Here is a 24786-nt window from a genome sequence, read left to right as displayed (position 1 = left end):
GTATAATCGATGCAAAGAGCACCTTGAGTTTATGTTAAGGGAGCTCAGGACTTTATGAAGTTCTGACAGTTATAGGTGTCATATGATAAGAACTTAGGAATACAGTAATAAACGGCATATACCATCTAAAGGTTATTCAACTTTTCTGAGACTGATTTTTAGGTCTGAGGCAGCTGCATGGAGGTCACCTCATTGCTGTTTAACTTTGATATTCACCAGGACAGTGTTTTTGGCAGATCGGTTTTGGTAGCAGGGTTTGGAGCAGGGCCTCCTCCTAAGTTGGTATACTTTGGCATAGTTCCTACAAAGACTGCAGAATGACAAAGGAGAATAAGAATACCTCCATTGTCAGGCCTTCATATGATAGTATCCTTCACACACCATGCTCTCTCCCAATCAGCCCCAGTGCTGTTGGTTTGGGAATCTTGGGCAAAGCTGGTAGAGATTAACAGCAAGTCAAAAATGAACTGGTTTTATGAAGGAGGTTCCTGGGGCACATACAAGGCAAGAGCCAGAGGATACATTAGTTGCCACCCATCATGATATCAGGATTGAAATTTTTATGGGCTCTCAGCACGTTGTTTCACCACAGCCAAGGTGCAAAATGTTGGACAGGAAAAGACCAACTGGTCAGTCTAGTTATGCATCACGATGCAGACATTCCCTCTGCTGCTACAGTATATGAAGGATGCTATAATTTGAAAAAGGACCCAGACTCTACCAGATGGGGAACATTACTATTTTGTTTTATTTGCCACCAGAAGGAAGAGCTGTCATTCCCTCCCAACTATTTCTCAAATACAGTCTTATCACAAGCTGGTGCTTTATCATTCTGAATTGATACAAATCATTTAAGATAATGAAAAGAGTTAGCGATGACCTGCATGGAAAATAAGTGAGATGTATTATCTGGATAATTTATACAAACAGGAAATTTAAAATCTGATATCCATCAAAGACTCAGATGTTTAGATAGGGATCAGTTCAAAGATGGAATTTAATATTGCAGCAGCCAAGAAGCCAGAAAAGCTATAACAGAGTCTGGAAGTAATGCCTAATTTTACTTTTGGGGAGGATGAATATGCCAGCTGGTGATATAAATGGGACGGTAGAGTAAGTGAATCAACTTGTGACTTTGGGCTGTGTTTTTTGTAAAAACAATTTTGTGAATTTTTGTGCGCATAATGAGGTATTCTCTGTCCCAACAATGTGCCCTAACCTCAGAAGACTCTCCCTAGTGCACGTGTGAGAAATTTTTTATTCATCTGGCTGAGATTGCGAGTCAGTGCTGAATTAATACTATGGCCTTGCATCTTTGTGAACTGGGTTGAAACTGCCTGAATTCATTTCAGAGAATCGCAGGTCTCAATATTCCAATCCAACACCAGGCCACAGAGTCTCAATATTCCAATCCAACACCAGGCCAGAGAGTCTCAATATTCCAATCCAACACCAGGCCACAGAGTCTCAATATTCCAATCCAACACCAGGCCACAGAGTCTCAATATTCCAATCCAACACCAGGCCAGAGAGTCTCAATATTCCAATCCAACACCAGGCCAGAGAGTCTCAATATTCCAATCCAACACCAGGCCACAGAGTCTCAATATTCCAATCCAACACCAGGCCACAGAGTCTCAATATTCCAATCCAACACCAGGCCAGAGAACAAGTGGATCACCTACTTTCAGCTGGAATTTAGTTCTACCAGCAATCTGCCCCATGTGCTAAGTACAGCATTATAATCCATGCTTTGAAAAAAAAATCTCAATTTAGGAAGAGGTTGGGTGCAAAGGGTCTATGCTGGGGAGCAGGAGAGGTTAGGTTTTGCCCTGGGGAGGGGTTGGGTTTTGCCCTGGGGAGGGGGAGGGGGAGGGGTTGGGTTTTGCCCTGGGGAGGGGGAGGGGGAGGGAGAGGGGTTGGGTTTTGCCCTGGAGAGCGGGGGGTGGGGGGTTGGGTGAAGTTGACTTTTGCCCAGTTGATTCAATAGTAAGAAATTCATTCATTAAACAAAAGGTACATAAGGAATATTCCAGCTGGAAATGCGAGCATGAAGTAAAATTTAGGGCACACACACACGGGTGTTTGCAAATTAAATACATGGATGTAACACAACCTGCATCCTATTGAGTGTCCAGGTTTAAAAACAATGAATGCAGGAAATCAAATAAAAACTAGAAATATGCAGCAGGTCAGCCAGCTTCGGAAAGAGTTCTGATGAAGGGTTTCATTCTGCACTTCCCCTCAATTCTTTATTTGCCTCCATTAGAATAAAAGCAACCACACTCCCGGTTCCCCTCATAGCATAGATTTATTCCCCGACTGAGAGATCACACAGGTGACCTTCCCCCAAGCCTCTGCCACTGGGCTCTTGGGGAGTTCACGGCCGTGGCCTGGGGTAGTCTGCCCACCCACTTTCCTCGCGTGTTTGAGAAGGAGTGCAGGGCGGAGAAGGTGGTGTAAAGCACCAGTCTTCTGTAAGGAACCGGTCCCTGTTGGTATACTTGTGAACGCAAACACGCATCCTGCTCCAGGAGTTTGCAGCGCTCTGCCAAGGAGTAATACGAGACCCGCTTCGACTAATTCCTGCTGCCAATAATGAGCATTCCTGGCATTTGAATAAGAACAGTTAAACTGGACAATTTTCAAAGAAGTCCAGAAAAATACTTAAGGACCAGTCTTTAAGTAGCTTTAAATTATTCTGATACTGTGAAATTGTTTTACAAGCAGTCAATCAGAATGAGCATAAAAGCCACATGCAACAGGCATATGGAAGGATATAATTAGGATTTTAACAAATATATAAAAAATTACTTTTCCCAGAGGTTTGTGTATCTATATTTGGGTAGATATATGTTGTGAATTTCCATACCACCTCCCAAATGATTAGTGGTTTCCACTGTAAGGAGCAGTAACAGCACAAGTAGTTACTGATTTACAAAAGTCACTAGCAGAGATGAGTGGAAAATTCCCAGAATCTAGAATCCAGGCAACTATATCTATTACATGCCAGACTACTGCAAGTCTAGGGACCTTTATTTCACTGAATGAATGATGCAGGTTATTTATAAGCATCTGTGCGTGTCTGTCTGTCCCTGGCAATTTGGATAAATTCACAAGCCACATGAATGAGACTGGATCGGTTTATTCAGGTCACCCAAACCCCAAGACCACATTATTGCCTTGAAATGGCGACTTGAAAACAATGAAGGTTTTTCTAAAAGTTCCTGCTGGGTTTTATCATGTGGTTTTGCACTATATGGCAGAAAGGGGTTTTAGATTTTTTTTAAAATCCAATTAGCTGACTGCACACACTTATTTGGTTGCCATGCTCACAGTTATATCAGTCACTTTTATGTAGTATGTGAAAGAATTGCTTTTGTCATCTGTACAGAATTCAAATTCTACACAAGCCATGTAGATCAATATAAAAGCTCGAAGGCCATTGATTTAAGGTGATTTAATAAGTCAAATTCGTTTTTTAAATACGTGGGATTCCATGATTTTTACTGGTGTTTTAGAGATCACATTCTACAAACTCATTTGTCTTTCCATGAAAATGGAAAACCCGTGACTTTGCCTATGGTATACAATGGGGCTGCTATTCCCGACATTCAGAACCATTCGCTTGTAGGAACGAAACAAGTGGACTTCTATTTTTTGTTAGATGGTATTTTGAGATTTGTTTTGGGAGACGCATTTCACGATTCCTTCGGTTTTCCTGAAATGGAAAACCAGTAACCTTGAAAAGCTGTAAAGTGATTTTCTACTTCAGCTTTTTAGTGCGTTTCTTCATTCTGGGCCTCTCCTTGGTTTTTTGGATGGATTAGAAATTATTGGATTTGCTTTCGAGTACCCGTGACGCTTCATGACATTCTATTTAGGAATGTCAGGACACATCATCTACCTCAAAACAACGCAGCGGCACCATTTCCTGACACAAAAATTAACTCAACCAATTATGAATTCCCATCCACTTTAGCTAAACTACAAGAGGCGTGATACAGATTAATTTTCCTGTTCCTACACATAAAACACGGGTTTTCCATTTTCATGGAAAGACAAATGAGTTTGTAGAATGTGATCTCTAAAACACCAGTAAAAATTATCCTCAACAAAGAAGCCAGGATAGGGGCATTCAAGCATAAAATGTCAACAATAACAAGCAACAGAACAGAGGACGCAGTCTGTGTTTTGTCTATGCCACTCTGAGATAGGAAGGGACGGAAGAAAATGCAGTGGATCATGATGTATAAATAGACAAACCAACAATCAAATAAGTGACCATTTTGTTGTCAATGTATCTGTGATTAATTTAAAGCTATTTAAACTCATATTAAGAAAAAGGTCCATAGGGTTCAGATTGCTGTCCATTTACCAGCAATGCTCTTTAACACACTGTTCTGAAACAATGCTTCCTGCCTAGTCCTTCAGTCTTTACAGTTCATCACGTCTGTGGGAAGTAGGTGATTTCCGTTGGGTTTGCTCATCATCTGACGACATGCTTTTTTCCCCTTCTTGGTCACTGTCCTCTTGTTTCTTTTTCTTCTTTCCTTTTTTCTCTTTCTTTCTATTCCCTTCCTTACCCTCTTTATCCTTATTTTTCTTCTTTTTTTTCTTTTTCTTCTTCTCCTCGTCGATCGCTGCAGGGTCCCCCTTCTGGCCATTCCAATGTTCACTCAAACATTCTGAAATAGATTCAGATTAGTGCATTCATTACAGATTCACCTTTGTGCAGGAACCTTTGGCAAATTACTTTTGTTTCCTGTAATACACATGGCATAAAGGACGAATGATGCTGAACTTCATTGCTACGCTGCAAAAATGCAATGGCTTCAGTTGTGCACTCCCAACAGATATGACATGCCGTTCGTCTCCATTCCCAGTGATGAAGGCCATCCTCCTTCAACATCAGGAATATGCTAAAAAAAAACACCACATGCAGGCTCGAGACCAGCTCCACGTAAAAACAACAATCCCCTTCCCATCACCTGATGGTCCGTCATGATAATGCATTGTCAAGAAATTAACAGTACATTTGGACAGTACATGGAGTGGGTGGACACATGGATGAAATTCAACGCAGAAAAGTGTGAGGTGATACATTTTGGTAGGAGGAATGAGGAGAGGCAATACAAGCTAAATGGTACAATTTTAAAGGGGTGCAAGAACAGAGAGACGTGGGGGTGTCTGTGTGCACACCTTTGAAGGTGGCAGGACAGGTTAACAAAGCAGTTAATAAAGCATATGGGATCCTGGGCTTTATAAATAGAGGCATAGAGTACAAAAGGCTAAAGAGTAATGCTAAACCTAAATAAAACACTAGTTCAGCCCCAACTGGAGTAGTGTGTCCAATTCTGGGCACCACACTTTTAGGAAAGACGTGAAGGCTTTGGAGAGGGTACAGAAGAGATTTACTAGAATGGCTCCAGGGATGACTGGAGGAGCTGGGGTTGTTCTCCTTAGAGCAGAGAAGGCTAAGAGGAGATTTGATAGAGGTGTTTAAAATTATGAAGGGCTTAGATAGAGTAAATAAAGAGAAACTGTTTCCAATGGCTGGAGGGTCGATAACCAGAGGGTAGAGATTTAAGGTGATTGGCAAAAGAACCAGCGGCGACATGAGGAAAATCTTTTTTATGCAGCGAGTGGTTAAGATTTGGAATGCACTGTCTGATAGGGTGGTGGTTACAGATTCAATAGTAAACTTCAAAAAGGGAATTGGATAAATACTTGAAGGAGAAAAAATTGCTGCGATATAGGGAAAGAGCCGGGGAGTGGGACTAACTGGATTGCTCTTCGAGAGAGAGCCGGCGTAGACTCGATGGGCTGAATGGCCTCCTGTGCTATACCATTCTGTGATTCCATACGTACCCATTCACCACCAGCTTAGAGGAACAGATTTCAGTCTGTGAGGCTAAAGTTACCCATGGAGCCTTCCACTTGGTTAGAACAAGAAGAGCTAGTAAACTAAGGTTCCCTTGGGGATTATAAGTTTGCTGCCTCTTTCAACTCAAGACACCAAAGGAGAACTGACAGATAGCATCTATTACTGCAACTACAACTTGCACTTATGTAGCATCTTTAAGAGATAAAACATCCCAAGGCATTTCTGAGAGACATGAGGGAATTTATTTCTTAAACTCTTTCACAGGGTTACTGTGGCTGCAGTCTTCCCAGGGATGTCTGTCTGCAGTAAAAATTAAAGCAGCGTAAATGCAATGCATGTCTCCAAGGCTTTTATGTTTTAGAAAGGTTTATACCTGTCTCGTGGGCCCTCAGCACGTGCCGTTCACAGAGGAACATGGTGAGGTCTTCCTCCTGATGATTTTTATACCAGTCCTCAATAACATCCTCATACTTTTCCACCATCACATCACACTGGGGTATAAAAGAGCAGTGTGATTATTTGCAACGCATTTTTGACACTGCGCATGCGCGCCCGTTTGGCACTGCGTTTCCGCACTCGATCCGGTTGCGCATGGGCAGTGCCAAACGGTGTGGCGGCTGCGGCCTGCACCGCCATGCTTCCCTCGGCTCCGTGCAGGGAGGGTCAAGGGATCAGATGTTGGGGGGGGGGGGGGTGGGGAGGAAGATAGGAGAGGGGACCGAAGGGGGGAAGAGAGGATCGAGGATCGGAAGAGGGGATTGAAGGGGGAGGTGAAGGAACTGAAAGGGGGAAGAGAGGAGAGGAGAATCGAAGGGGGAGAGAGGAGAGGAGAATCGAAGGGGGAGAGAGGAGAGGAGAATCGAAGGGGGAGAGAGGAGAGGATAATCAAAGGGGGAGAGAGGAGAGGGGATCGAAGGGGGAGAAAATCGAAGGGAGGAGAGGGGATTGAAGGGGGGAGAGAGGAGAGGATCAAAGGGGGGAGAGAGGAGAGGAGATCGAAGGGAGAGAGGAGAGGGGATCGAGGGAGGAGAGAGAGGAGGGGGATCAAAGGGGGGAGAGAGAGGAGAGGGGATCGAAGGGGGGAGAGGAGAGGGGATCGAAGGGGGGAGAGAGAGGAGAGGGATCGAAGGGGGGAGAGGGGATCGAAGGGGGGAGAGAGAGGGGATCGGAGGGGGGGGAGAGAGGGGATCGGAGGGGGGAGAGAGAGGGCCGACGGGGGGAGAGAGAGGGCCGACGGGGGGGAGAGAGAGGGCCGACGGGGGGGAGAGAGAGGGCCGACGGGGGGGAGAGAGAGGGCCGACGGGGGGGAGAGAGAGGGCCGACGGGGGGGGAGAGAGAGGGCCGACAGGGGGAGAGAGAGGGCCGACAGGGGGAGAGAGAGGGCCGACAGGGGGAGAGAGAGGGCCGACGGGGGGGAGAGAGAGGGCCGACGGGGGGGAGAGGGCCGACGGGGGGGAGAGAGAGGGCCGACGGGGGGGGAGAGAGAGGGCCGACGGGGGGAGAGAGAGGGCCGACGGGGGGAGAGAGAGGGCCGACGGGGGGAGAGAGGAGAGGATCGAAGGGGAGAGAGGAGAGGATCGAAGGGGAGAGAGGAGAGGGCCGACGGGGGGGAGGAGAGGGGATCGAAGGGGGAGAGAGGAGAGGATCGAAGAGGGAGAGAGAGGAGAGGGGATCAAAGGGGGGGAGAGAGGAGAGGGGATTGGAGGGGGGAGAGAGAGAGGAATGTGAAGGGGGGAGAGAGGAGAGTGGATGAGGGAGGAGAGGGGATTGAGGGGTGTGGGAATTAGGAGTGGGGGCCAAAGCAGGAGAGGAGGGGAGCTCGGAGGTGGAAGAGGAGGTCAGGAGCTCTCGGGGGAGAGACGTTCAGGAACTCAGGGGTAGGGGTGAAGGGAAGGGCATGAAGAGAACAGTGGGGATGGGGTAAGAACGCGATCCAGGTCTAAAAGGTGGGGGTGGGTCAGTGCGAGAACGTGATCCAGATGGGAAGACAGATCACATTCTCTACCCCCACCCACCCCTGTTAGACATGGATCACGTTCTTCCAACCCCACCCCCTTTACACCCGCACCACGTTCTCCCTCTCCTGTCCCTAGACCTGGTTGATTTCTCGGAAAGCCCGGTGCATGTGCGGCAAGTGACATCATTGGACTGGACGAAATCCAGTCACTATTCACTTCATACCCAATAAACCTGTTAACAATCCGTGCCACAAACAATCCCCCCCCACCCCCCGATAGATGGGGCAAAGAAGGTTGGGAACTTGTTGGGTTGTGGGGGGAGAAGGTCAGGATCATCTTGGGGGGATAGAAGGTCACGAACTTGTGGGGAGGGGAGAAGGTCAGGAATTCAGGGGATGACGGGCAGGTCAGGAATTTGTTTCGGCGTCAGGAACTTGTTGCGGGGGGGGGCGGCGAGGGGAGACGGTCCTAACCCACGGGGGTGAGCCCTGTCCGTCCTCTGAAAGCAATACTGTGAGCTCTGGAACCCGGCAGTCAGAATGAATTGATTAAATTACACATTGCAAAGTACTTGATTACTCAAGCAGGCAGGATCTAATTATACATTCCAGACAAACTGCTGGGTGTGTCTTGTCTTCCAAGGGGACCAATCAGAAATCTGGTGTTGCAAATACACACTGCCATAAAAGAGAGAGCACTTACTTGGAGTTAGACAAGCACCAACACAGTTTCACTGCTTAAAGGGAAAGTATATTTATCTGAATTGCCACCTAATCCCAAAAAGATTTTTTCTTAAACTACTGGTATCTTGGTCCTCTCTTGTAATTTGTTGGTCAATGGCAGTAGGGTTATATTTCAACTTACTAATATCATACAGCAGTGCTCAACAGCAGCAAATGAGTTCCAAGGGCGAGTGTGAAAGAGGTCCTGTCCCACATGTTGCGCCACCTCCCTCCAGTGCTCCTCTACCCGGGGGCATGGCTGGCTGCCTCCTGGCACTCCTTCTCCCTCACTCCCCCCGTCATTCCCTTAGGGGCAAAGCCTGGTCCTCAGTGACTCAGTGACCACCACCCCCCCCCCCAAAAAAAAATGTAAATAAATTTGGTTGAGTAAACTTTGCGTATATTTTTCCAAAATTAAAATCCAATTGTTTTAATATAAAACAGCTTTATTTAATTTTGGAATGCAGAGGAATATGTACCTTTAAACCAATTCATATGTGTTTTATATACATTGTTGCCACCACGTGTGCAGAGATCTTGGTCACTATGTAGTGTATTGGCAGATGGGGCCCAAAATCAAAGGAATAAAAATATTTTTGTCCCTTAATTTTCTTTCCTCCTCTCCTGAAGGCACTAACTCAGGCTGGGATACAGTCCAGTGGTGCTAACCACCCTCCAGTACCTTTATTAAGTGTCCATTTTTCATGCATGAGCCTAGGCAGTGAATGCCAAAAGCCTGTCCAACTTCAAAGGACATCACAACCTAGGACATCAAAACACACCCACTTCCAGGAGCGATCTCCGGATAGCTGTCAGGGACAGGAATCCTGGCTGGTTTCTCCCGACCTGACCTCAAGGACACAGAAATGTAGCACCTCAACTGTCATTCAGGCTCACTGAGCCCAGACCAGACATCAAACCTAGAACGTTGCTGGTCTCTGTGGTCCGGTTCCATACTGGGCAGTGCATTTACAATGGAACAACCAAGGGAAGTGGGAAACGTAATTGGGGTTGAGGTTCCACTTTGGGCACAATCGGCGATTCCAGCGCAAATTGTGCCCGTTTTGAAAAGTGTTTTTTTTCCGACCCCAAACTCATTTGCATATCGCCGAACTCAAAATCTGCCACGATTCATTTGATATGGGGGTGTGGCCAGTTGTGTGTGTGTGTGTGGGGGGGGGGTCTTCTAGCACGTTTCTAAAACTAGCGCAAAAGTTCGCGAAAACTCGAGTTGCGCTGAACACAATTTGCGCTTAAAATTCTGCGTTCTTTTGCGTCAGTTACGCTGATTTCAGGCGCGTTGCACAGAAATAAAACAGCATAATCGAGCGGAAACTCCAGGCCATTATCTTTTGTGCTATTATTTTGCTTTGTAAAGCAGTCCCCATCTTCAACCCCACGCACCCCCGCCCCCCCCCCCGCAAGTTGTCGATCAGCTCCTCTGCGCATACCTGCTTCTTCATGTCAGAGACCTCAGCCGATGTCTCGTTCCACAGCTCATAGGGGATGTCCATCACCACTTTTACACCTTTATGAACAAGGCCATGGAGAGTCTGGAACGTCTCACTCATTCCCTGGGTTGGAAAGAAATAAAATAAAGCATTAATGACTCTGCACATGATGATACTACTTCTCCGTGATGATTTTAAAAAGAGTTACATTTCACTATTGCCTCTGGCTTATTGCTTTTTTTATGGCGCCTCACTCATCACGCTGATCGCACAGCCATCTTCTCCTAATAGCACAAAGCAGTTTATTGGTCTTCAGCCTTTCACTGTTTCCCCATATTAAGGGGATCTTTAGTGTAGGGGATAAAGTCAAGACTTTACATTACTGGGCGCTCTACACATCCAGATAGCATTCCGACATAAAGTTACTGAGCTTCCTGGCCAATTGACTAGCTGCTTTCTCATGTGTGTGCTTCAATTCTCTAGTAATAATGGATCAATTTAAGAACATGATGCAAACTGCGACAGTTTCACCATCACCTGATAGTGACCCCTGAACCTGTCAAATGGTGCAAGGCCTCTGGCTTTTCAGCCTTAAAGGGAGGTGAATGCGAGGAGACCTTCTATATGTAAATAGGATACTACGTGGAATAGAAGATATAAACCTATAGGCACTATTTCAAGTTAAATCATAACCACAGGACAGGGGGACCTAGGTAAAAGCCAGGTTCGGCACTGATGTCAGTCAGCAATTCTTCACTGAAAAAGCAACGCCCTCTAGAATGCCCAATGCCCTTCTGGGTCACGTAATGGAGGCAAAGTTCTGGAATAATTCTGGTAGTTAAGATACTAGGCTGGGCAGCTAGTGTAGGGAGGGGGCAAGCTAAACCATAGGATTCTATGGAAGCATTAGCCTAATGGGCCGAATGACCGCCCTCATCGGCAATGAATTTGTGAATCTGTGTGAAGAGTGCGAGCAGCAGTGAGCAGTGTTGCTTTCTGGCAGCAGGAGAAGGGAGGCGGCACAGGAAGTGGGAAGGAGAGCTCGAAGGCATAGAGTGAAGGAGAAAATATTTAAATAATTCAGAGGCCACAGCATAAGGAAAGAGGCAGGGCATGGTCACACTTGAAGAATGCAAAATGAATGCACAATTTTATACTTGCCTTGGTGTGGTAGGAACATTTAAGAATATTAAATTTAGATTCACAAGAATTAGAATTCACCAGCATTAAAATACCAATCAGAAATCTAGGCTACTGTGAGTAGTTCTTTTTTTTAAAATAATTGAAGAGTCCAAATGAAGGATCAAAGCTTTTCATTAAGACATTAGCAAGGCTGAAACAAGTAGGAGAGACCATGAGATAATCCAAGGAGGGATTAGATATCACCAAGCTTGGATCTGAAAAGCTTATAGATTGTAGCATGACGGGAGAGAGTGGGGGGATTGGAGTTCCATAGTTATAAGGGAATTGGAAAGAATGAGCTGATGACAGATACTTTATTTCCCCAATCTGTGCCCCTACCACAGGGCTCATTGTCCAGCCCCTCCACCACCAGTTCACTGTGGCTGCAGTATGTATAGAAAACTTTAACATTGTTTATTCACCAATTTACACCACTACATTCCTGGATATTTCCAGGTTGGTGCATTGGTAGAAATGATTTCTGCCCGATTCGGACCTTTCCAACGTATGAATTCTCCTGGTCCTAGTGTATCCCAAAATGTGCATGCGTCGCACTGGTGACATGATCATGCACACTGCGCGATGAAGTATAACTCCTTCTTGAATATATTTAATGAATTGGCCTCTACTGCCTTCTTTAAACCTGTGGAATTCTCTACCAAAGGCGGCAGTAGAGGCCAATTCATTAAATATATTCAAGAAGGAGTTGATATATTTCTTAAGGCTAAAGGGATCAAGGGATATGGAGAGAAGGCAGGAACAGGGTACTGAATTTGGATGATCAGCCATGATCGCATTGAATGCCGGAGCAGGCTCGAGGGGCCGAATGGCCTACTCCTGCTCCTATCTTCTATGTTTCTATACCCACATCGTCCACTATGTGCAAGCACCCCAGGATCGACTTTCAGTGCCAAGATCTGGAGGTGAAGCCACTTTAGGTAAGCTTTTGCTTAGAGGGATTGACTAGTCAAAACAGAACGTTAATTCCTGAATATCACAACCATTTCCCACCTGGAGATTTTAATACTTTCGTTGATTTCTGATAGGATTTCTCAGCTGTGTGTGAGAAGAAAAAAAGCCTAAACAATCCAGGACGTAATCTATCTTGACAATGATGCCACTTCCTAAGAAAATGTGTGTATTGTGTCTCTTGCTGTTGTGTGCCACTGTCTTGTCTGGATTCCAAACATAGCAAATTAACCAAAGACACCAAAACTATTTCACTATTTGTGTTGTTATGGTAATGATGGGATGGGCTTCTGGGGAATATGGGCCTAAATGACCAGATCCAACATGTATAAACTATGGGATGGAGCCAAGATTCTTGAGGGGGGGGGGGGGTAGGGCGGAATATAAGAATTAATTCAATTTGAGGATACAGGAAATCAAGATCCTTTAAACTATCTTGAACTAAGAATCTGGATGGAGATATGATCCTTTGCATGTCAGCAGTATTCTTGGCAGAGTGCCAAGAGGATATTATTGCGCGCCATAAAAGTGGTGTCTATGAACTGTGCCCACCCCTCGGTGCTCGACTGATGTAGACGCTAACCAATAGACCAGCCCCTTCCACCGCCATTGCCCTCCCGACCAGTTGGCGCTCACGGTGGGCGTAATTGACAGGGCGGCGCCCAGGAAGGACACGTGTAACCGGGGACTCGGTTTGCCCGGGGACACCGTACCTCATCTGGAACTGTCCCCGGAAAACGGGTACACATGGTCACCTTCCTTTAAAAAGTCCTTAATGTATGCAGTATCTGCAGGATGCACATGCAGCAACTCACCAAATTTACTTTGACAGCACCTCCCAGCTCTGTACAAGGTCATGGGAACACCATCACCTCCAAGTTTTCCTCCAAGTCACACACCATCCTAACCTGAACACATATGTCCTTGACTGTTGCTAGGTCAAAATCCTGATATTCCCTACCTAACACCACCGCAGGGAGCAAAACCAGCATAAAAACTGCAGTTGCTCAAGGAGAAGCTCACCAGCAGCTTCTCAAGGCAACTAGGAATGGGCAATAAATGCGCTTTCAGCAGTGTCACTCCCATCCCAAGAACAAGGAAAAAGTCAATTGTGAGCCGTCACTTAATAAATTTGCAGTCACTTTGCCACAAGCAATGATCCTTCAATGCGGACGCCAATATCCATCAAACACACAAGTGCATCGTCCACCATGACAGCCGGCACCAGCAAAATCCAGAATAAAACTGCTTCCTCCACCCCCCACCGAAAGGCAGCTCATCAGTGCTTACCTTTGCAAAGCGATTACTCCCAGTTCGCTCCTTGTGTAGGTTATATTCCAACAGCCGGTTGCAAATGTTTTCTGTTACTTCAATCAACCGAATGTCACTTTGAGAGAAAAAAAGTTAACAAGAAAACCTTTGTCATACTGGAGTCATATCCTTCATTTTATTTTCGGATTCTGGCTTGATGGTTTTAACCAGTTGCTATTCCAAATCTATATTTAGCTCTTTCCTGTGGTCAGGCAGAGTAATCAAGATTTCTGTTTCTAAGACTAGGGCCTAGAAATTGGGTATAGCCCCGCTTGAGGCGTTAGAACTGGCGCTGCGCAAAGTTTATAGCCAGACGAAACTTATTGCTGCCTGGCGCGATATTGGGTTGCATCGCCCCCAAAGGGGATTGAGGCGCGAATTCAGACGTTGCACGGGGCTCCTAAGGCGCAAAAGTTCAGGCGCTACCCAATATCGGCGCGGACGGGCGCAGCGCAGGTGATCTCAATTACCGGAAACCACGAGACTTCCAGGCGCCGGATGGCTCTTAAAGGGGTGGGTCAGTCAGCCTGAGCTGCCACACTCAACGCCCTGTAGGCCTCAGAATCAGCGCTCGCCCTTCTCTGGCGCAAAAAACTTGGTCAGGATGGAGAAGGTGAGACAGAGAGCAGAGCTCTTCAGCACTGAGGCTCTGGAGGAGTTGGTGTCCGCAGTGGAGCGCCGTCGAGATGTTCTGTATCCTGACAATGGCAAGAGGCCGAATCAAAAGGCTTACCGGCGATCTTGGAGGGAGGTTTCTCTGAGGGTCAACTCCAGCAGCATGGCGACCAGGACCCCTGTTCAGTGCAGGAAGAAATTCAACGACCTCACTCGGGTCATTAGGGTGAGTGTTGTTTATGCAAACTTCTGATTCCCTCCATCTGCACCTGACTTCGAGCACCGTTACCATGATGCCCCAATGGCCATCTGTCAGCAAGCACCCATGGCCCTTTCTGGGCACACACATGGACATTTCACTCAAGGCCACATGTAAGGGCTCTTGCACCATGGGGGGCATGCGATGATCTCTCAAGGCATCATGTTAGAGCTTCCCCTTCTTTCCCCTGCAGTCCAAGCTGGCGGCAATGCGAAAGGACCAGCGTCGAACCGGTGGCGGGCCTCCACAAGTCGTCACTCTCACGGATCTCGAGGAGAGAGTGCACCAAATTCTTGGAGGATGTCTGTGTGGTCCTGTTACCACTGCATCTGCCGACCCCATTTCCGACAGCGAGGGTAAGGCTCTCACCTTCTCCAGCTGTTTCCTTCCACTTGGTCCCCCCGCCAGCATGCTTCCTCAGTGTGCAGCCATGTCAGAGCCTTGCCGCAATCTGGCATGCCTTTCTGCCAACCTGTCCTTTTGCTAAAGCCACTCTTCCACCTCCCTGCTTTCAGATGATTCATCACCAACTCGGGCTCAACGCCCTGAAGCTGCCAGTGCCAGTGCCTCCGGAGGCGAGGATCAGGAGGAAGCCGGAGCATCCGCTCCAATCTCAGGGGAGCATACACATCTGCAGACTGGGGATAGTAGTTCCCTGGAGGGGGGGCGGGGGGGCTCTGAGGATGAGCCAGTTGCCAGAACAAGCGGCATGCAGCAACGCAAGGAGGGTAGGCAAGTTCGGCCATCGTCTCCCCGGAGGGCAAGGCAGGTAGTGATGACTGCTGCACAGAGTGCAGAGGAGGTGCGTCGCCTGGCTGAAATGAGCACCCAGGCCCGGCTCAGGCACACTGAGCTGATGGCTGCAGTGGGGAGGATGCCTCAGTCAATAGATACACTGGCAAAGAGTGTGTTGGACTTCGGGGCAACAATGGAGAGGACTCTCCAGGGCTTCGGGGCAACAATGGAGAGGACTGTCCAGGGCTTCGAGGCCGCTGTGGAAAGGACTGTTCAGGGCTTCAGACAATCCCTGGAAAGGTCGGTCCAGGGCTTGTCCGAGGCAGTGGAACGGTCGGCACCGGCCTTGTCCGAAGCAATGGAAAGAACTGTCCAGGGCTTCTCCAAAGCACCGGCACCTGCCACAGGTCCTCACTGCTGCCACGCAGTCGCTTGCCGGCCTCATCCACACCCAGATTGAGGCAACGCGAACTCTCACTGCAGCCACCCTATCTGCATCAGCTAGGATCACCCCGGGCCCTTCCAGTCCCATACAAGGCCAGGAATCAGTGGAGCATGCGATTGTGGCGGATGAGCCGAGCCGGTCCTCTCAGAGAGCCAGTGTGTCGTCCGACCATGGTGCAGGTGTCCTCTCTCGGCAGGTGACCATTGCACATGCCAGCGCTGGTACATCTGCAGTGCAGCTGCCACCACCTGCAGGGCACACTGCTTCCAGCCATGCTCAGATCAAGCATCCTGCGTCCGCACCCTCCAAGCCCAGAGGTCGGCCAGGCCGTCCCTCAGGGGCTTCTGCACTTCCACACAGTCAGCAGGCGTCCCCCAGCCTTGACCCCGCCACTGGGGTTCAATTACGTAGGAGCAGCAGGGAGGGAAGGGGCCGACCGTGAAAGAGAAGTCGTTCTCCATCAAGGGGCCAGCAGTAGAGGGAGGTGCTGAGATGTTTCTTTGGCCAAATTCAAGGACACCCTCACCTGTTGTAATTGTTGGAAATGGTTTGTTGAGTTTTGCGGCTTTGCCGAAGAGTTAACTGTTATTTTGTTAGTTATGGTTTCTGTTGACATGACGTTGTTTTGCTGTAATGAAAGGCTTTTGTGATAATAAAGAAAAGTTTTAATGTGCTATGGTACACGTGACTAATTACAGTGATGCTGGCCTTCAGAGGCTTTCAAACATCCAAAGTGCGCAGGAGTAAAGACACCCATCATTCCGCCAGAGGGGCCTCGAAACGAGTCTTGATGAGCCTCTGACGGATGGCCCTTCCACTTTCAGGAGCCCTTACATCGTCCTCCTCCTCCTCCGCCTGCTCTTCCTCCTCCTCCTCCTCCTCCTCATCCGCCTGCTCTGCTGGTCGTTGAGGAACAGCTGGAATTGGCTGGGTGTGTCAAATCGCCAAGTTGAGGAGCATGCAGCAGACGACGACGACGATGTGACCCACTTGCTCCGGCGAGTACTGCAGGGCTCCCCCCGAATGGTCCAGACATCGTAAACGCTGTTTGAGCACACCAATAGTGTGCTCTACAATGTTCCTGGTCGCCTGATGGCTGCTGTTGAACAGCTCTTCTGCTGGGGTGGCGGCCACACGGAGTGGTGTCATCAGCCATGGGCAGAGAGGATAGCCCTTGTCCCCAATAAGCCAGCCTCGTGGTCGAGCCGGCCCCTCAAAAAGGTCACAAACTGAGGTCTGCCGCAGGATAAAGGCATCGTGGCTGCTCCCTGGGAATTGGGCGTTGACTGCCATGATGATTTGGCGGTAGTCACAGACCAGCTGCACGTTGAGGGAGTGGAACCCCTTGCGGTTGCGGAAGTCCTCAGGATTCTGGAATGGCGCCCTCAAAGCCACGTGTGTACAGTCAATCGCCCCCTGCACCATGGGGAAGTCCGCAATAGCAGCGAAGCCCTGCACGCGCTCCGCCTGCTTCTCCAGGGTCAGAGGGAAGGTGATGAATTGACGCCTTCGCCTATAAAGGGCAGCTGTAACTTGCCAGATGCAACAGTGGACTGCAAACTGAGAGATATTCGCGATGTCCCCAATGGCTCACTGAAAGGATCCGGTGGCATAAAAATTGAGGGCAACAGTCAGTTTAACGGCCACCGACAGAGAGGTCCTGCACCGTAGACGCGGCTGCAGATCCTCAGCAAGCAGGTGGCACAGCTCAGTAACAACGTCCCTCCCGAATCGGAGCCTTCGCACACACTGTTCCTCCGACATGTCAAGGTATGACACCTGCTGCCTAAAGACCCTCGCAGCATACCCTCGGATTGGCCAACCTCCATTGCCCCTCCTCCTTCTGGCCAATCCCAGCCCTCTCTCCCGCCGTCTCTCTGCCCCTTCACAGTGTTCGGCCATGAGGCCATCGCCCTCCAAAGCAGCTCCCATTCCGATGCCAGTTGGTCAAAAGGCTGTTAGGTCTAGTGCTCCAACTGCTCCGGGCAGGTTTGAAGGTCCCAAGTACTCTAATGCTAAATTCCAAAAACTCTGCTCCACAGTAGCTCACCAACTCTCTCCACCAACGATCGCAATGAACAGGCCAAGTGGCTGCAGCTTTTATACTAGAGCTGTCCCCTTTAAATAGCGCCCCCCGACTACGAGAAGGGCCTGCTAACGTTCCTTCGAACTGTCACTAATAGCGCTAGGCGTACAGGTTCCGGGCGCCACCCAATATCCGGTCAGGGGCACCTAAAAGGCGTTGCACACTGAAATGACGTCATGATCTGCTTGCGCACGCGGGCGCGCGCAAACACTTAGCGCAGGCGTCAAATCTATAGTCAATATGGGAGTTGTCGCTATCTTCATTGCGCCCGCCCCAACATTGGGTAACGCCCCAATTCTCGGTCTCTTTAGGCACTAACCGCTGGCGCTAACAACCGAATTTCTAGGCCTAGATCTTTTGTTTTGTTCCAAGCAAAATGCCACAATGGTGTGGTGTTTTAGTATTGTGTTTAAAGTGGCCTGGCCCTTTTAAGGCCACAAAGCCTAATTGACATAATTCTTGAGGTCAATTAAAGGTTAGTTTTTGGTGAGGTAAGCAACAGGTTTTTCTCTGCCCACCTGGCCAATTCCCAGAGCTCCATCCATTCCTCTTCATCATTTACAAGCTACTCTTTGACAATATCGTACAAAGCATTGAGCCAATTTCCACAAAGCTCCAGCTCCTCCATCATTCAAAGGCTGTTGCTACACTCTTCAACTGCCTGTCCATCATTGAGACCTGGATAAGCCTAAATTTCATCCAGCTTAATGCAGGCAAAACTGAAGCTCATCCTCTTCAACTCCTGCCAGTAATCACTGGCCTCGCCTCCATCAACCCTCCTCCCCCCCAAGGAACCATCTCAGGCTAAGACATGAGGTGCGAAACATTGGCATACTGCTTGATCCAAACGAAGCTTCCATCCCCCACATCTGCACCATTATCAAAACTGCTTTCTTCCACCTGCACAAAACAGCCCACCTGCACACTTACCCCTCCCCCACTGTTGCCAAACCCCTAGTCCAGGCCTTCAGGCCCTTGAGGCTCAAACCCCCACCCCCTACAGCACTCTCCTAGTCGGTCTAATGCCTCAACCTGTCACAAGTTACAATCAATCCACAAAGCAGTAGCTCATGTCCTCACACTCCCATTGTCCCGACCATCTCCAAGTTTCACTAAATCCCCGTGTCGCAGCCAATGAACATCAAAATTTTCATCCTCGCTTTCAAATCTCTCCATGGTCTCGCTCCACCCTACCATGGAGATCTCCTCCAGTCTTACCTGCCCACACGTACCTTACTCTGCTGATATCACTGTACTCCTTGTCCTCCAATCTCTAACATCCACCATTAATGGATGCTCATTCAACCACCACATTGCTATCATTTGCAAGTACCTCCCTAACTCTTTCAACCTCCCTCCCTGCTTTCAAATATCTGCTCAGAATTATTTTCTTCAACCATGTATTCAATTCCCCATCATAACCCTCTTCACTCTCTCCATTGTCTCCTGCTTCTTTTTCATTATTTTTCCACCTTAATTTTGAATTTAGCCCCTACAAGCACAGTCCGTGTCCTCTAGTCCTACTGTTCTGGACAAGGTGAAATAGCTTGTCATGGTCTACATTATTTCGTGCTTTAGAAGCCTAAAAACAGCAATCATCACCTCTCAACCATCTCTTTTCCAGTGTTTGCTAACAGCGGTTCAGAATGTCTTCTGAAGAGGCCTACGAGCAGATTATCCCATTTTTTTTTGGCCAGGGTCCAGAAAGAAAAATAAAATAAGAGGAAAAAATTATTTAAAGTATAAATATCAGTGTCCCTTGCAAAAATAAGTGAACTTGCAGGAATTTGCTTACGAGTGCCTGTATTTTATTTTCGACCCCTTTCCTTCCAGAAAGCCGTATTTGGTATCAATCACCTCATTGGTTTTTCCTGTTTCATCAAAAGCCAATTTCAATTCCACAGCAAGGTACTTGCAAACTAAGGAGCAAAAAAAAAGATAGAAATAGATATCAAAAAGGAAGAATAATTCAAAATGCCGATTTCGTTATCAAGCCAGAGAAGGAACATTGTACACTACATTTTTGTCCCGATAATCTGAGCTCCCAAAACTCTGTAATTTAACCAAAGATAGTTGTCTGTTAAGCAGCATATTATACATGGCATAAAAAGAAAAACATGAATGCTGTAATTTTGAAATAAAACAGAAAACAATGTTCTAAATATTGCACAGTACAGGAAACTCTCGATTTACCGGCACCTAAATAACCGGAAATCTCTGTTAACCGGCAAAATTCAGGAGTAGGTTCAGGTAAGTTTTACTTCATATTAGTGGCCGTTCCTGGATCTGTGGCTCTGTAACTGGGGTTCGTGCACTTGTTGCTAAGCAACAGGGACGCTTGGTCTGTGGCCAGAGTTCCTGCACATGTTGCTAAGCAACAGGGAAGCCTGGATTTGTTGCTGTGTACGGAGCTCTCGTACCTTTTAACTAAACCTCTCTGTAATCCGGACTTTTTGATAAACCGGCACCACGCCGGTCCCGTTGGTGCCGGATACCAAAGAGTTTCCTGTAGATTCAAGTGTTCAAATCTCCTAACTACTTTTGTAAAGCGACAGCTGGTGGAAATAGAAACATAGAAGATAGGAGCAGGAGTAGGCCATTCGGCCCTTCGAGCCTGCTCCGCCATTCAACGAGATCATGGCTGATCATCCAAACCCTAGCACCCGGTCCCTACACCGACAGCCATCCCACCCAAGCCCTATCCCCGTAACCCCGTAACCCCACGTATTTAATCCCCCCTAACACTAAGGGCCAATTTTAAAAATTTTTTTTTTTTATCATGGCCAATCAACCTAACCCGCACATCTTTGGACTGTGGGAGGAAACCGGAGCACCCGGAGAAAACCCACGCAAACACGGGGAGAATGTGCAAACTCCACACAGACAGTCACCCGAGGCCAAATCTGTTAATAAGCCATTAAATCTGTCATTAACAACACCTTTCGATTTCTGTTGTTTTCTCCTCCCCTCTTGCCAACTTGGTCAAGTCCTCACTTACATTGGCCATTCCTGGAAGTTTGCTTCTCCAGCACGAGTCTGCCAGTTCTCACGAGGTGTCCCACCTGAAACACTAACCTATCTTTCTCTTTCAAATTTTGCTGGAGCATCAAATGTTGACCAGCGATTTGGTTTCGTAGTAATACAGTGATAGCAGTGTATTTTTGTGAGTGTTTGTGCTCAAAGTGAGGGATGTTGGTGCTGGTATTTGCCACACTTTCTTTTCTCAGGCATCCGCTGTCAGCATGAAGTGCTCTCTGGTACATATACCGCAGTTATGTGCAGAGCCAGGCTTCCTCAAATTTTCCCTAACGCCCTGCCACAATTCCAACCTCAAAAGGGCACCATCTATGGCACCAGTTTAATATTTCAATTTACTACGCCAGCCATCTTGGTAAGACTGACAATTTAGTTAATTTGAAATAAAATTCCCCACAAGTTTAAGAAAGCAGAACCCATCTTTGGTTTGCATCTCAGTCAATGAATAAAATTGGTTGTGACTGTTTCTTGATAGAGAAACAAATGAAAGAAAAATGGCAACACTGTCTCTCACTTCTACTTTTGTTCAGAAAGAGGAACAATTGAAACAAACTGAATCAGAATGCGCTGTTGTAAGTAACAATAAGAAATAAGGCTAGTCATTTGCACACGGCTGTTTTGTTTCTAGCTGTTGAACAGCAATCAGTAAATTCAACTAAAACACTAACGAGAGGGACAGTGTGTGAACGAGTGGTCAGAGAACCATATACTCAGTGTGCCCATCACAGACCACAAAAGGGGTAGTGCTTCCAACATAGCACAGTTATTTCACTGGATTGGGTCAACCTAATAGTTGCAGCAACATGCTGAAATACGCATATCTATCCTGGTCAAAAGGATTGGAGAGTAATTGATTTCTATTAAAACTTGTTGAATATTTGGCGAGGGATGTCCATGCTGGGGAATGGAACCTTTTTTTCCCCATTTTTCACACCGTGTGTTATCAACAACAACTTTCATTATATAGCGCCTATAAACAGAGAGAGTAAACATACTCTCAAGACATACTTCAAAGACGCATAATCAAAAAAATGACACCGAGTCAAAGGAGATAATAGAATGGGTGGGACCACTGGTAGGGCAAAGGGATGGAGGGGATGTACAAGAAGCCAGGATCAGGAGGTTTGGAGGGCAGCTGTAAGAGGTTACAGAGATAGGGAGAGGTGTGGCCATGGAGGGGTTAAGACATCAAGCCCTTTCCGATCAGATACTATACAGGTTTGGTGGAAAATAAAGATCCTTGGACTCTCAAATCAATGTACTTTAGAGGATTGATCACTTCCATACCATTGTGACATTTCAATTTCCCATGTCAGTATCCTTCTGGTTTGAGCAAGACTGTCGATTTGTGTTGAATTATAAGCTACTTGTGCTGTAGAGTCCCATGCACCAGGAATCAGGGTAAATAAATGCCAAATTGTGCACACTTATTATTTTACTCATTCTCTGGATGCCGGGGTCACTGGCAGGGCCAGCATTTATTGCGCATCCCTAGTTGCCCTCAAAAAGTTGTTGGTGGTGAGCTGCCGCTGCAGTCCATGTGGTGAAGGTGCTCCCACAGTGCTGTTTGGTAAGCAATTCTAGGATTCTGACCCAGCGCCAATGAAGGAATGGCGATATATGTCGAAGTCAGGATGGTGTGTGACTTGGAGGGGAAACCTGTAGGTGATGGTGTTCCCATGCACCTTCTGCCCTTGTCCTTCTAGTTGGTGGAAATCATGGGTTTGAGGTGCTGCCGAAAAGCCTTGGCGAGTTGCTGCAGTGCATCTGTAGGTAGTACGCACTGCAGCCACGGTACCCCGGTGGTGTCCCCTTGTGCACAATGGTTTATTTATTTTTGGGGGAATCCACGGGAGTCCGTAGAAAATTTTGAATCGTTACATTAAAAATTGTGCTTGACCGAAAAAAATAAGTGGCATTTGGATTTATCCATATTTAACAGGCCAGCCAGGCCATCACTTTCCCAAAAGCTATCTCAACAGTCACTCGCCACCCTTTCACAGAGGCAGTCTTTCCTTCTAATCTCTTCGTCACAGTGGCGCTCCCTCTCCAACGCCAATTCACATACACACACCACCTTCTTGATGTACTACTGGTCTTGGCTGCAGCTCCTGCTTGGCGATTCTGCTTCATTTTGGGACGAGGCTCTGTGTTTCAGGAGAGAATTCCTGACTGATCATGAGACCAGGAATTCCAACATAGTGGGAAATGGAAGAGTGCATCCTCTGAGGTTATGGTATATAAGGTGTACTATTGGGGCAGAGGGTCTCTACATTGAATCTAACTGTCAAGGAGTAATGATTCTTGGCATCTAAAATGGGAAATATTCCATTTTCCAGTACCAGTGGATCAATAACTGACGTTACTGTGTTAGGATGAGACAAAATACCCTCCAATCATCATGCAAACCTGAATACACAATCACCTCACAAGCCACAGGCAAGAGCTCTTAAAGGGACAGGGTCTTAGGTAGAAAACACCATGGTTGTAAACAGAGGAATTTGCAATCATACAGTCAGGTTGTGCGGACACCAAAATTAAATTGATATGATGTCTAACTAAAATCCAAATATTGTATTAAAAAATATGCAAAATCAATGTTGAAAAGTTCACTCTACAACAGACCTTCAACACCCAGGAACATGGCAGATATTGATCAGAGTGTTCAGGACAGGCTGTTCCAGGACAAGCCAACCTCACTGAAGGGGCACTTTAAAATACCAAAAACTAGGCACCATAGTCCCACAAAAGGTGTTACCTCTATACTCAAAGATTTACTAAATATTGAATGACTAAACACTAAATAATGGAGCCATTAACTCTGTTGACTTTGTATATTTTGAATCGTGCACGTTTCAAACATTATTCCTTTGGCCAAAATGATTTCAGTCTAAAAGATCCCAACGAGGAATATCATAAAGTGGATAAAGCAGCAGTGCCTGCAGTACTACAGTAATCTGAAAGCTGCTCGGAATAAGCAGTTTCTCTTTTTTCAGTAAATCAGCGCTGCCCAATAGTATTTTTTTTTTTAAACTTGAACTGGAATCTGAATGCTTTACACGAAAGCATATAAGCACTGGAAGTCCAGCGAGACGGGTCTATTGTATCTAATGCACATTAGGCACAATAACCAAACCAAGCTGCAATTCACATTAATAAAAATTATGGAGCCGAAAGGGGAAGTAGCCTTCGAACAATTCGAAATCGATCCCTCCTTGTCGATTTGTTAAAGAAATCACGAAATACGTTATAAACAACACAATGAACGATGAAAGGTCATCTGCCCGAAACGTTAACTCGGTTTCTCTCGCCACAGATGCTGAGTATTTCCATAATTTTGGTTTGTTTAATTAAAAACAGCAAGAGTTTTCTTTCCGTATTAATAGTAATAATTCCCGATTAAAAACATTATTATGCATTGTCCGGAGAGTACCAGCGACGTGAATATTGACTCTGAAAACAGAATGAAACGACAGAAGGCCAAGTGCGTGTGTAACAAGTGCAGCTGTCAAGAGTGCAACAAGAACTGGGACACAAACCTTCGCATCGATTGGGGAGTTTCACCCATTCGGAATCATCGTCGCCCCAGACTGGCCCAGAGAGCAAGAGGAGGACTGAAATCAGCCTAGCCACGATCAGCATAGTGCTGGGATCTTTAATGTGGGGAAAAAAACATATAACAATAAAAGTTACAAAAATATCCAGTGTTTTTTTAATTTAAATTTATTTTTTACTAAAACGCAGGCTGGCTGAGAAATTGACACTCACCCGGCCCCCACGGTCACATTGTATCCACTTCCTCCTCGAACCGACCAATCCCCGCGTCCGCCGTGTCCGTCCCGACCAATCATGGCAACTCTCTTACGGAGCACGCGCAGAGCCGAGCACACTCTTGCAGAATGTGTGGAGCGGGTTGGAGAATGTTGAGCCAAGAAATATATTACACACATATACGAGCCCTGGTTATAACACCACACGATTTTTGCAGTATTTGCTACCTTACGCGTTTGTTTCTCACTTTTATATAGAAAGAGCGAATGTTTATAGATTCTTGCATTTCAAGAGGAGGAAGTGCTGGCGCCCAGGATATAGGTTATCATAAATAAGTTTTCGCTCCAATCCCATTCCTA

At 46.9% G+C, this 24786-nt stretch overlaps 1 protein-coding gene across 1 annotated transcript; it reads right to left on the bottom strand.

Moving 5' to 3' along the window:
- Positions 1–725: 725 nt before the first annotated feature.
- cnpy3 (canopy FGF signaling regulator 3) lies at positions 726–24516 on the bottom strand. Its single transcript, XM_086000631.1, has 7 exons — positions 24425–24516; positions 24196–24309; positions 19416–19539; positions 13460–13556; positions 10019–10141; positions 6261–6378; positions 726–4688 (listed from the first exon to the last, which is right to left on the bottom strand). The coding sequence occupies exons 2-7, from the start codon at positions 24296–24298 to the stop codon at positions 4438–4440; spliced, it is 816 nt and encodes a 271-aa protein (XP_085856757.1). The 5' UTR covers positions 24299–24309; positions 24425–24516; the 3' UTR covers positions 726–4437.
- Positions 24517–24786: the final 270 nt, after the last annotated feature.

Source organism: Somniosus microcephalus, chromosome 1 (assembly GCF_052327205.1).
Source record: "Somniosus microcephalus isolate GS21.2 chromosome 1, FLI_Smic_1.0, whole genome shotgun sequence".
Classification (NCBI taxonomy): domain Eukaryota; kingdom Metazoa; phylum Chordata; class Chondrichthyes; order Squaliformes; family Somniosidae; genus Somniosus; species Somniosus microcephalus.
This window is presented reverse-complemented; position numbering and strand designations above follow the sequence as displayed.